A 13,624-nucleotide genomic window follows, 5' to 3' on the forward strand; every position below is an offset into this window, starting at 1 on the left:
GCGTCCCCGTTGCATAGAAACACAAACCCCCAATACGGATTTGTACCTTTATAAACGGAAAGATATTAAACGTGTTACATTTTTACAGCGATAGAGTTGACTATACAAGATATAAATGCATACAGATATATACGTTATAAATAGTCGCAAGGTGGTTGTAAAATGTAACTTAATATCCGTCGTAATTCGTTTATTCGCCTCGATCGGCCAGTTAGCAAATCAGGGTGCACAATTACGTGTAAAATCCACTCGTTTTATTTCGACAAAATGTTTCCTCAGCTGCAGTCGTTCGACTCGTCGGTTTGATTTCTCTTAAACCGACAACTAACCAATCAAATGCACAGAGGCGAAAAATAACGCACACACGTTGATACGTCTCTACTAACAAGCCGGCGGACGCGGTGAGCCACTCTTCGTTAGCTTGGGAAGCTATTTCGCAATGTCGAAATCGTTTTAATTTGAAGCGGAGACGAATAAAAACAATCTAGAAGGTGGAGGAGGAGGTTAGGAAATGGCCGCTGAAGATGATGATCACAAAACCCCCGAGCTGGACCAAAAGAAGTACGATGCGGACGAACAAGTGAAGATCATCTGTCTGGGAGACAGTGCCGTCGGTAAATCTAAGTAAGTTGTCAAAAAGCAACTGTCATTGTGAACTTGTTGCTTTGAAACATTTCTTCTCTTCTTCAGGCTGATGGAGAGGTTTCTCCTGGACGAATAGTATCCTTTGTGGAGGGACAACCACTACATGGACAAAAGTATTGGGTTACCAACACATTACATCGCCTTGTGACATTCCATGGGGAATGATATTTCCGGTACCATGATGCCCCTGTGAAGCTACAATTGCTTCCAAACGTGTGGGAATGAATGACCAAAACCACACACGTAACACTATCGTTTGCCAAATAGCATAACGTAAAACCAAAAAAAAAAAATTCCTGATCCAACTCCTACCTTTGTCTAATAACCTATTGCTACTACTATTACATTGCACTGTCCAAAGCAGAGGTGGTTGAAGTACTGACAATCTATACTTTACAAGTTTTCTGGATTCTGTAGGACTATTGTACTCCACGGCCTACGCTTTACTGCAGCAGCTATCAGTTGCCAGTTCTGCAACTATGTTCCCTATTAAAACAAGGCAAGCTGACTCGCTATTCATTCTGGGGAAAATTACATAATTATTCCTTAATTCCCCCTTCAGTCGCCCACAACAGTTGTCAACGTACGCTTTGACACTCTACAAACATACAGCCACTCTGGCCAATAGGACCGTAGCAGTGGGTATGTGCCACACACACACACACACACACACACACACACACACACACACACACACACACACACACACACACACACACACACACACACACACACACACTAGGGCTATAAACTGAGACCAATTTGGGTGCCCAGACGAACAATTTCTCAATGGTACTCCTAAAAATAAAAAATAAGAGGTTTCACCTGTGCGACCAGCCTTTACAGGGGCGGGCAAGAAAAGACGAGGAAAGCCGTGACTCTAAAAGCCTCCATTGGGTTCAAGCATTTAAAAAAACAACTACCATATTGTTTATCATTATAGTTTTCAGGAAAATATATCGTCCTAAAAACTGTTATCTTGACAGGCCTAAGGTTAAAATCGCTGCAGGTGTTGAGATAAGAATAATTGACAATTTCTTGAATGTTTAGACCCATATGTTAAAAGGTCATAGCCAACACTGACACAAAACACTTGAAGCACCAATACTTTTGAGTTTGTTACCTATTTTATAAAATTGTGATTAAAATATAGCACTTAATAATGACCAGATTGTTTGTTCATCATTTACCAGTCAATATTGCTTAAAAAGACATGTCGCATTCTTGGTTTAAAAAAAAAAAAAAAAGGAGAGAAACGATCAAACTGCAGTATTGAATGTGATGGTGTTGCAAGTTTGGGCGCAGCTCACTTTTTTGCTTATGCAACAAAGAAAACACTTTGGGAGCACAAGTGCAACCAGTGTAAAAAAAAAACTAGAACTCTGCTCACACAAAATTTGTGTCACCCTTCCTGGTCACAGCAGGTTGTATTTAATGTTGTCCTGATCAACAGATTTCTGGGACACGGCTGGTCAGGAGAGATTTCAGAGCATGCACCCCTCATACTACCACAAAGCACACGCTTGCATCATGGTAAGACTCATGCAATGGTGAGCATCGTTTAACATACACTTCAACAACATACACTTGTACGTTGTTACAATGTGACTTAAAACAATGACTGCGCACCTTTGCTGGATTTACACTGCAGGTCAAAGCCCAATTCCTGTTCATTTCAAATAGCATCTCTTTTGGCTTGTTCCACACGTAAGGTTTTCGACATTCAGAGGAAAATCACCTACAAAAACTTGGCCAACTGGTACAAGGAGCTGAGAGAGTATCGACCCGAGATCCCCTGTTGTGTGGTGGCCAACAAGATCGACGGTGGGCATCCATTGTTTTTCAGCGCCACATAACTAACAATGACAATGACAACAGCTAAGCCCAGTTTCTTCCCATCTGCAGCTGACATGAAGGTGACGCAACGGAGTTTCAACTTTGCCAAGAAGAAAGGACTCCCTTTTTACTTTGTATCTGCAGCCGATGGCACGAACGTCGTTAAGGTATGAGGTCTTGTCTTCTTTTTTTTTTCTGACGCCAGCGGTCCCATCTGGGGGCACCCGTTTTCACCGTTGGTCACACAATTTCAAGTACACGTTTTCTTGCATGTATCAGTTTTCTTCCCAGTCAGCAAAATTGGTCTGGCCCAGCTCTGGGGCAGACACGGCACGTACACTCGGCCCACATACCTCAATGAATGACGGTCCTGCAGTGGCCCACGTCTGGCATCCATGATGTGGGCCGCATTCGGCCCAGATCTGAGCCGCATTGTAAAACCATATCTGGCCCTACTCCGGCCCTATGCTGGGCCAGAACAGGTTCCTGATATCAGCTTGAATTCAACCTCAACTAAGCCACATCTTTCATGAGCCATATTTGACACACATTAAAAAAAAGTCTCAATAACGACTGTTATAAAAATATGTTTATTGTCATAATTTGTGAACCTCACATATAATAATAATAATAATAATAGATTTTATTTATAAGCGCCTTTCAAGACACCCAACTCCACATATACTGGAAAAATGCACTTTTCTTTATTTAACAGTGAACACAAAGTCCAACTTGGGATGCAGCTTACTCTTGAACGGTATTTTTCTGTCCATCAAATTGTTGCGCTCTCCATGTCCTCTTTTCTTCTCATGCTCTCCTTCCTGTCACCATCCCGATCAGAAGCCAGATGTAGCCATCTTTTGATTGCGACATCAATTTCCTGGTCTGAGGCCCAAGATGTTAGGCTGTTAGGTCTCACAGCGGCTGTAAGAACTCTAAGAAAACAAGAATCGACAGTGTGTTAGGAAAATAAAAATTTGTACATGTCATGAACAATGAATGGTCAGTAAAAATAACCCCTGAAATTTCTTATAATAATAATAATAATACATTTCATTTATAAGCATCTTTCAAGACACTCAAGGACACTTTACAACCAAAAGTAAACTAGGTGTGACGCTGTGGGGTGGAATATTTGCCACCAAAAACTAAACGTGAATAACTTTTAAATGGTTTATACTGAATTTGAATTACGGGAATTGAAGGTCAGTGGCTCGGATAATGGATGGATTTGTATCCAGACGAAATCATATAGAATAACTGAATCTGAATTGTACAATCTGAATTTGAAACGATACTTTTTTTTCTTTGAAACTGGATTTCATCCTCACTGAAAATTAAATTCTGTTTATTTTCATATTCAGTCTTACAAATACAAAACAATGTTTTTTTCAACATCAGATTTTGTTTTTGAATTGAGGTACGAAGTTTTAAATTAACTTTATGGTCAAGTATGAAGTATTCGGTTTGTATTGCAGCAAACGGAATCAAAATTAATTTCATTGTATTTCAGTGCAGAAAGGGTTCTTTTTGGCAGCACCTCTGACTGTTCAATCACCAACATTTTCACAAGTGATGTGTCGGTTGCGAACGAGCCGGTACAGTGTTTCTGTGCATTCAAAGTCTCTTTGAAGTGAACGATGAGCCGTTTTTAGACGAAAAAAACGACCATGAATAGTAAGGCGTTTTAACAAAAAAAAAAAAACAACCATCTACAGTAAGGTGTTTTAGCCGAAAAAAACGACCATGTATAGTAAGGCGTTTTTAGCTGAAAAAAAAATGACCATGTATAGTAAGCCGTTTTTATCCGAAAAAAATGACCATGTATAGTAAGGCGTTTTTAGCCAAAAAAAACAACCCTGTATAGGAATGTGTTTTTAGATGAAAAAAAGACCATGTATAGTAAGGCGTTTTTAGCCCAAAAAAAGGACCATGTATAGTAAGGCGTTTTTAGTTGAAAAAAATGACCATGTATAGTAAGCCGTTTTTATACGAGAAAAATGACCATGTATCGTAAGGCGTTTTTAGCCCAAAAAAAACGACCCTGTTTAGGAATGCGTTTTTAGACGAAAAAAAAGACCATGTATAGTAAGGCGTTTTTCGACGAAAAAAACGACCATGTATAGTAAGGCGTTTTTAGCAAAAAAAAAAAAAAAAACGACCATGTATAGTTAGCCGTTTTTAGCCGAAAAAAGACGACCATGTATAGTAAGGCGTTTTTAGCCGGAAAAAAACGACAATGTATAGAAAGGTGTTTTTAGCCGAAAAAAACCGACCATGTATAGAAAGGCGTTTTTAGCCGGAAAAAAACGACCATGTATAGTTAGGGGTTTTTAGCCGAAAAAAACGTCCATGTATAGCAGTGGTCCCCAAACATTTTCCTGTGAGGGCCACATAACTTTTCGCTTCTCTGATGGGGGGGCCGGGGTCAGTTTGTAACAGCAAAAGTGTGACTGCAAGAGTACCTAGATGTAAAAATGTAGTGTTTCCCAGAAACCCACACAAAATCAAATAACTTTTTTTGATACACTCGTGGTATTAAAGACGTCTTTCTTCTCGGGACACACCACCTCTGCGACAGCATTCATGCATTTCTTGACAAACTCTCCTTACCGCTGCTTGCTATCAGTTGAGCAAACCGAAAGCTAGCCCAAACAGATGGCTGGTTCAGCTGAGCTTGGCGTAAAAATGTATTTTGCTGAGCTAACGTTCCTCTTTTTAGAGTTGACAGTTTGTCTGCTCTCATTTGCCCATGCAAAAAATCGTACTTGTTGTTGTGACGGGATTCATAGTGTCTCCGCAGATTGTATTCTTTGAATACCGCCACCGACAGATGAGACAGATAATCTTTTCTTTGCATTGATAAAAAAAATCGTTTCTCCATTTTGGGTTAAATTCCCTGTATTCTGAATATTTTTTTTTTCTCTTACCTCACCTTTTCGCCATGATTACGTTCTCTTTGAGAGGGACGGGTTTAGGATTTTTTTTTCTGGGGTTGCCAGATAACGGCACAGACCGCAGAAGGATGGAACAAATGTCACGTTATACTGTATGTGTTTATGAAATTGTTACTAGCTAATAGTTAATCATGAAAATAGTTCATAACTAAGGAATATTTTTTTGCAAAAGCCAAATTTTATGATAAAATACAAATATACATAGATGAAAAATAAATCAAAAGACTCTCTGGTATTGTTCAGGGGGGCCGGACCAAATGTGGAGGTGGGCCGGATCCAGCCCGTGGGCCGTAGTTTGGTGACCGCTGATGTATAGTAAGGCGTTTTTAGCCGAATAAAACGACAATGTATAGTAAGCCGTTTTTTGCCAAAAAAACCCCCCAACCATGTATTGTAAGCCGTTTTTAGTAAAAAAAAAAAAAAAAAAAAAGACCATGTATAGTAAGTACCGTATTTTCACGACTATAAGGCGCCATTAAAAGTCTTAAATTTTCTCCAAATTGGACAGGACGCCTTATGATGCAGAGCGTCTTGTGTATGCGCTGAGTTCCAAAACCTGACTGACAGCCGACACGCTGTTTATATAGAGAAAAGGCGGAAGTGACTGTGGACAGGCATGCGGCAAAGAAGTCGGCCAATCAGTGAAGGGTGGGCGTGTATATATACATATATGGAGAGAGAGAGAGAGAGAAAAGGCAGACGTGAGTGACAGGCATGCGGGGAAGAAGTCCGCCAATGAGTGAAGGGTGGGCGTGTAAGTGGACGCTAAAGGGACGCTACAAGCAGGTACCAACACCTGTATAGAGTGTGGCTATGTGCATTGTTGCAAAACAACTTCAGTTTTGGTTTCTAAGAACCCCCGAAAATAAATTCTACAAAGAGACACGCCTACGAAGCTCAGTTCAAACTTCAAGCCATCGGTTATGCTTTTGGCATGCGTGCCCATCTCACAACAGCGGTGAAAAACCAAGTCAAGCAAATGAACTCTGAGCTTGCCATTATTCCCGGAGGCTTGACTAAAGAACTCCAACCGCTGGACATCGGCATCAACCGGGCGTTCAAAGTAAAGTTGCGAACGGCATGGGAACAATGAATGATCGATGGCAAACACAACTTTACAAAGAGTGAGAGGCAGCGCCGGGCGAGTTACGCCACAATTTGCGAATGGATTGTGGCTGCTTGGACGAACGTGTCTGCTTGCACTGTTGTTCGAGTTTTTGGCAAAGCCGGCATCATTTCTGTGGAGCCACATGGTAATGAGAGTGACTGACAACGAGAGGGAACACGGCGTTTTTGATGGATTACCGGTACTTGCACAATTGTTCAATTCTGATACAGAGGATGAGGACTTTGATGGATTTCTGGGTGATGATTGATCGAAAAACATGAGTACATTGTACAATGGCTAAATAAAATACAACGGAACTCAGTTTTGCTTCCGTTGCCTTTTTAAAAACGTGTTTTTAGCTTCTATCTGTATGTCTTGGCATGCTACCGTATGCTTCAAGCTAACGTGTTTTTAGCATGCGCGCATGAATGCCGTATGTTTAAGCTGGCGTATGTTTTACCACTTTAAAATTGCGCCCAATAATACAGTGCGTTTTGTCTATGTGTAAAATACAGAAATAGCACCCATTAATGAGACTGCACCCAACCATACGGTGCGCCGAATGGTCGTGAAAATACGGTAGTTTTTAGCCGAAAAAAACGACCATGTATAGTTAGGCGTTTTTAGCCGAAAAAAATGACAATGTATAGTAAGCCGTTTTTTGCCCAAAAAAACCCAACCATGTATAGTAAGCCGTTTTTAGTAAAAAAAAAAAAAAAAAAAACATGTATAGTAAGTTGTTTTTAGCCGAAAAAAACAATCATGTATAGTAAGACGTTTTTAGTCGAAAAAAAAACAGACCTTGTATAGGAACGCGTTTTTAGCAAAAAAAATATTACTATGTATAGTTCGGCGTTTTTAGCCGAAAAAAACAACCATCTTCAGAAAGGCGTTTATAGCTGAAATAAACGACCACGTATGGTAAGGCGTTTTTAGCCGAAAAAACCCGACAATGTAGAGAAAGGTGTTTTTAGCAGAAAAAAAACGACCATGTATAGTCAGGCGTTTTTAGCCGAAAAAAACGACCATGTATAGAAAGGCGTTTTTAGCCGAAAAAAATGACCATGTATAGTCAGCCGTTTTTTGCCGAAAAAAATGACCATGTATATAGTAAGCCGTTTTTAGACGAAATAAAGGACCACGTATAGTAAGGCGTTTTTAGCTGAAAAAAACGACCTTGTATAGTAAGGCGTTTTTAGACAAAAAAAACCGACCATGTATAGTCAGGCGTTTTTAGACAAAAAAAACGACCACGTATATTAAGGCGTTTTTAGCCGAAAAAAAACGACCATGTATAGTAAGGCGTTTTTAGATGAAAAAAACGACCGTGTATAGTAAGGCGTTTTTAGCTGAAAAAAAACCGACCATGTATCTAGTCAGGCGTTTTTCGCCGGAAAAAAAACGACCATGTCTACCGTTTTTAGACAAAAAAAAAAAAAGGCCATGGATGGTAAGGCGGTTTGAGACAAAAAAAACGACCATGTATAGTCAGGCGTTTTTAGCCGAAATAAAGGACCATGTATAGGATGAAGTTTTTAGATGAAAAAAAACGACCATGTATAGTCAGGCGTTTTTAGCCGAAATAAAGGACCACTTATAGTAAGGCGTTTTTAGATGAAAAAAAACGACCATGTACAGTAAGGCGTTTTAACCCGAAAAAAACGACCATGTATAGTCAGGCGTTTTTAGTCGAAAAAAACGACCACGTATATTAAGGCGTTTTTAGCCGAAAAAAAACGACCGTGTATAGTAAGGCGTTTTTAGCCAAAAAAAAAAACGACCATGTATCTAGTCAGGCGTTTTTTGCCGGAAAAAAAACGACCATGTCTACCGTTTTTAGCCAAAAAAAAAAAAAAGGCCATGGATGGTAAGGCGGTTTGAGCCGAAAAAAAAACGACCATGTATATATAAAGGCGTTTTTAGCCGAAAAAAAATGACCATGTATAGTAAGGCGTTTTTAGCTGAAAAAAAAAAAAAACGACCATGTATCTAGTCAGGCGTTTTTTGCCGGGAAAAAAACGACCATGTCTACCGTTTTTAGACAAAAAAAAAAAAGGCCATGGATGGTAAGGCGGTTTGAGCCGAAAAAAACGACCATGTATATATAAAGGCGTTTTTAGCCGAAAAAAAACGACCATGTAGAGTAAGGTGTTTTTCGCCAAAAAACGACCATGTACAGTTAGGCGTTTTTAGACGAAAAAAACGACCATGTATAGTAAGGCGTTTATGTATAGTAAGGTGTTTTTAGACGAAAAAAACGACCATGTTTAGTAAGGCGTTTTTAGCCGAAAAAAACGACCATGTATGGTCAGGCGTTTTTAGCCGAAAAAAACGACCATATATAGGAAGGCGTTTTTAGCCGGAAAAAAAACGACCATATATAGTAAGGCGTTTTCAGCGCAAAAAACGATCATGTATATATAGTCAGGCGTTTTTAGCCGAAATAAAGGACCACGTATAGTCACGCATTTTTAGCCGAAAAAAAAACGACCATGTATGGTAAGGCGTTTTAGCCGAAAAAAACGACCATGTATAGTAAGGCGTTTTTAGTGAAAAAAATGACCATGTTTACTCAGCCGTTTTTAGACGAAAAAAAAACGACCACGTATAGTAAGACGATTTTAGCCTAAAAAAACGACGATGGATACGAATGTTGTTTGTGAATTGTTCCTTGGTGTGAGTGCAAAGATATGTCTCGAGAAGAGGATCAGAAAATGGATGGCCACGCTTGTTTCTGAAAACATACAAGAAGCCTGGAGTCGCAATCGAACCCTGCACCTCTGCACTGTGACGCAGACACACTAACCATTCGACTACTAGGCCGCCATGAACGCTTCACATAGTTCCGATACAAGACACTTTTTTTTCAAAATACAAGGGCATGAATAGTCAAGCTTTATTTTTGTCTGTTGGAAGGCATTTTTCACAATAAAAAAACGACCATTTATAGCAAGGCGTTTTTTACAGCCAAAAAGACGACCATGTATTGTCAGGTGTTTTGTGAATTGTTAATTGGTGTGAATGAGAGCGAAAAAATGGATGGCCCCACATGTTTTTGAGAATACACAAATCGCCAGAGCTGGAATTGAACCGAGCACCTCCATACTGTGATAGAGCCCCACTAACCACTCGACTAGCTGGCTGGACATAAGCAACCGACATTGTCTCAAGATGACACTTTTTTTTTCAAGACACCACGGCTTTTTTTTTCTTGGTAAAGAAAGGCGTTTTTCACAATAAAAAACGACCATGTCCAAAAAGGAGTATTTTTGCAGAAAAAAATGCTGATGCATCATGAGGCATTTTGTGAATTATTCCTTGGTGTGAGTGAGAGCGTGAAGAGAATAAAAAAAAAGGATGGCCACACATGTTTTTGACAACACACAAATGGCCTGAGCCAGAATCGAACCCTGCACCTCTGCATTGGGACGCGGACGCACAAACCACTTTACTAACAGGGTTGTAACGAACATCGTGCGTAGACCCTATGTGAGAACGTAAGGCTTTTTTAGCCGAAAGAACCGACCATACATAGCAAGGCATTTTCAGTGCCAAAAACGACCAGGTATCGTAAGGCGTTTTTAGCCGAAAAAAAGGACCATGAACAGGAAGGCGTTTTTAGCCGACAAAAACGACCATGTATAGTAAGGCGTTTATGTATAGTAAGGTGTTTTTAGACGAAAAAACGACCATGTTTAGTAAGGCGTTTTTAGCCGAAAAAAACGACCATGTATGGTCAGGCGTTTTTAGCCGAAAAAAACGACCATATATAGGAAGGCGTTTTTAGCCGAAAAAAAAAAACGACCATATATAGTAAGGCGTTTTCAGCGCAAAAAACGATCATGTATATATAGTCAGGCGTTTTTAGCCGAAATAAAGGACCACGTATAGTCACGCATTTTTAGCCGAAAAAAAAACGACCATGTATTGTAAGGCGTTTTAGCTGAAAAAAACGACCATGTATAGTAAGGCGTTTTTAGCTGAAAAAAACGACCATGTTTACTCAGCCGTTTTTAGACGAAAAAAAAACGATCATGTATAATAAGGCGTTTTTAGCTGAAACAAAAACGACCACGTATAGTAAGACGATTTTAGCCTAAAAAAACGACGATCGATACGAAGGTTGTTTGTGAATTGTTCCTTGGTGTGAGTGCAAAGATATGTCTCGAGAAGAGGATCAGAAAATGGATGGCCACGCTTGTTTCTGAAAACATACAAGAAGCCTGGAGTCGCAATCGAACCCTGCACCTCTGCACTGTGACGCAGACACACTAACCATTCGACTACTAGGCCGCCATGAACGCTTCACATAGTTCCGATACAAGACACTTTTTTTTCAAAATACAAGCACATGAATAGTCAAGCTTTATTTTTGTCTGTTGGAAGGCATTTTTCACAATAAAAAAACGACCATTTATAGCAAGGCGTTTTTTACAGCCAAAAAGACGACCATGTATTGTCAGGTGTTTTGTGAATTGTTAATTGGTGTGAATGAGAGCGAAAAAATGGATGGCCCCACATGTTTTTGAGAACACACAAATCGCCAGAGCTGGAATTGAACCGAGCACCTCCATACTGTGATAGAGCCCCACTAACCACTCGACTAGCTGGCTGGACATAAGCAACCGACATTGTCTCAAGATGACACTTTTTTTTTCAAGACACCACGGCTTTTTTTTTCTTGGTAAAGAAAGGCGTTTTTCACAATAAAAAACGACCATGTCCAAAAAGGAGTATTTTTGCAGAAAAAAATGCTGATGCATCATGAGGCATTTTGTGAATTATTCCTTGGTGTGAGTGAGAGCGTGAAGAGAATAAAAAAAAAGGATGGCCACACATGTTTTTGACAACACACAAATGGCCTGAGCCAGAATCGAACCCTGCACCTCTGCATTGGGACGCGGACGCACAAACCACTTTACTAACAGGGTTGTAACGAACATCGTGTGTAGACCCTATGTGAGAACGTAAGGCTTTTTTAGCCGAAAGAACCGACCATACATAGCAAGGCATTTTCAGTGCCAAAAACGACCAGGTATCGTAAGGCGTTTTTAGCCGAAAAAAAGGACCATGAACAGGAAGGCGTTTTTAGCCGACAAAAACGACCATGTATAGTAAGGCGTTTTTAGCCATGTATAGTGAGGTGTCTTGAGCGCAAAAAACAACCATGTGTAGTAACGCGTTTTTAGCCGAAAACAACGACCATGTATAGTAAGGCGTTTTTAGCCGAAAAAAGGACCATGAATAGTAAGGCGTTTTTAGTTGAAAAAAATGACCATGTATAGTAAGGTGTTTTTAGCAATAAAAACTCGACCCTGTATAGTCATGCGTTTTTAGCTGAAAAAAAAGACTATGTATAGTCAGGCGTTTTTCGACGAAAAAAATGACCATGTATAGAAAGGCGTTTTTCGCCGAAAAAAATGACCATGTAAGGCGTTTTTAGCCGAAAAAACCCCTGACCATGTATAGTAACCTCTCCGTGAGCCGTCACCTTACCGTGGTGGAGGGGTTTGTGTGTCCCAATGATCCTAGGAGCTAAGTTGTCTGGGGCTTTATGCCCCTGCAGGGTCACCCATGGCAAACAGGTTCTAGGTGAGGGACCAGACAAAGCACGGCTCCAAGACCCCTTATGATAAAAAAAATTAAAGGATCTCAGTTTCCCTTGCCCGGACGCGGGTCACCGGGGCCCCCCTCTGGAGCCAGGCCTGGAGGTGGGGCTCGTTGGCGAGCGCCTGGTGGCCGGGCCTACACCCATGGGGCCCGGCCGGGCTCAGCCCGAAGAGGCAACGTGGGTCCCCCTTCTCATGGTCTCACCACCCGTGGGAGGGGTCAAAGGGGTCGGGTGCAATGCGAGCTGGGCGGCAGCCAAAGGCGGGGACCCTGGCGGTCCGATCCTCGGCTGCAGAAGCTAGCTCTTGGGACATGGAATGTCACCTCTCTGGCAGGGAAGGAGCCCGAGCTGGTGTGTGAGGTAGAGAAGTTCCGACTGGATATAGTCGGACTTGCCTCCACACACAGCCTGGGTTCTGGTACTAGTTCTCTCGAGAGGGGTTGGACTCTCTTCCACTCTGGAGTTGCTCATGGTGAGAGGCGCAGAGCAGGTGTGGGCATACTCATTGCCCCCCGGCTCAGTGCCTGTACATTGGGGTTCACACCGGTAGACGAGAGGGTTGCTTCCCTCCGCCTTCGGGTGGGGGGACGGGTCCTGACTGTTGTTTGTGCATATGCACCAAACGGCAGCTCAGCATACCCACCCTTTTTGGAGTCCTTGGAGGGTGTGCTGGAGAGTACTCCTGCTGGGGACTCCCTTGTTCTGCTGGGGGACTTCAATGCTCACGTGGGCAATGACAGTGAGACCTGGAGGGGCGTGATTGGGAGGAACGGCCCCCCCGATCAGAACTCGAGTGGTGTTTTGTTATTGGACTTCTGTGCTCGCCACGGATTGTCCATAACGAACACCTTGTTCAAACATAAGGGTGTCCATATGTGCACTTGGCACCAGGACACCCTAGGCCGTAGTTCGATGATCGACCTTGTGGTTGTATCATCGGATTTGCGGCCGCATGTTTTGGACACTCGGGTGAAGAGAGGGGCGGAGCTGTCAACTGATACCACCTGGTGGTGAGTAGGCTCCGATGGTGGGGGAAGATGCCGGTCCGTCCTGGCAGACCCAAACGTATTGTGAGGGTTTGTTGGGAGCGTCTGGCAGAATCCCCTGTCAGAAGGAGTTTCAACTCCCACCTCCGACAGAGCTTTTCCCATGTTCCGGGGGAGACGGGGGACATTGAGTCCGAGTGGACCATGTTCCGTGCCTCTATTGTTGAGGCGGCCAATCTGAGTTGTGGCCGTAAGGTGGTTGGTGCCTGTCGTGGCGGCAACCCTCGTACTCGCTGGTGGACACCAGCAGTAAGGGATGCCGTCAAGCTGAAGAAGGAGTCCTATCGAGCCTTTATGGCCTGTGGGACCCCAGAGGCAGCTGACGGGTATCGACTGGCCAAGCGGAACGCAGCTTCGGTGGTCGCCGAGGCAAAAACCCGAGCGTGGGAAGAGTTCGGTGAGGCCATGGAAGCCGACTTCC

At 42.2% G+C, this 13,624-nt stretch overlaps 1 protein-coding gene across 2 annotated transcripts in view; it reads left to right on the forward strand.

Annotated features, from left to right (window-relative positions):
* rabl2 (RAB, member of RAS oncogene family-like 2) overlaps positions 1–13,624 on the forward strand; it is a 23,966-nt gene continuing 10,342 nt past the window's right edge. The window contains exons 1-6 of one of the 2 annotated variants that reach the window (XM_086109503.1): positions 1–624; positions 691–720; positions 1,208–1,287; positions 2,099–2,178; positions 2,358–2,469; positions 2,551–2,648. In XM_086109503.1, the coding sequence (XP_085965629.1) occupies positions 512–624; positions 691–720; positions 1,208–1,287; positions 2,099–2,178; positions 2,358–2,469; positions 2,551–2,648 (513 nt within the window). In that variant the 5' untranslated portion in view covers positions 1–511. The remainder of the gene's footprint in view (positions 625–690; positions 721–1,207; positions 1,288–2,098; positions 2,179–2,357; positions 2,470–2,550; positions 2,649–13,624) is intronic. The other variant, XM_086109504.1, reaches the window with a different exon arrangement.

The sequence above is a fragment of the Hippocampus guttulatus genome, chromosome 4, assembly GCF_054856545.1.
Source record: "Hippocampus guttulatus isolate MCC_2025c chromosome 4, RoL_Hgut_1.0, whole genome shotgun sequence".
NCBI lineage: Eukaryota > Metazoa > Chordata > Actinopteri > Syngnathiformes > Syngnathidae > Hippocampus > Hippocampus guttulatus.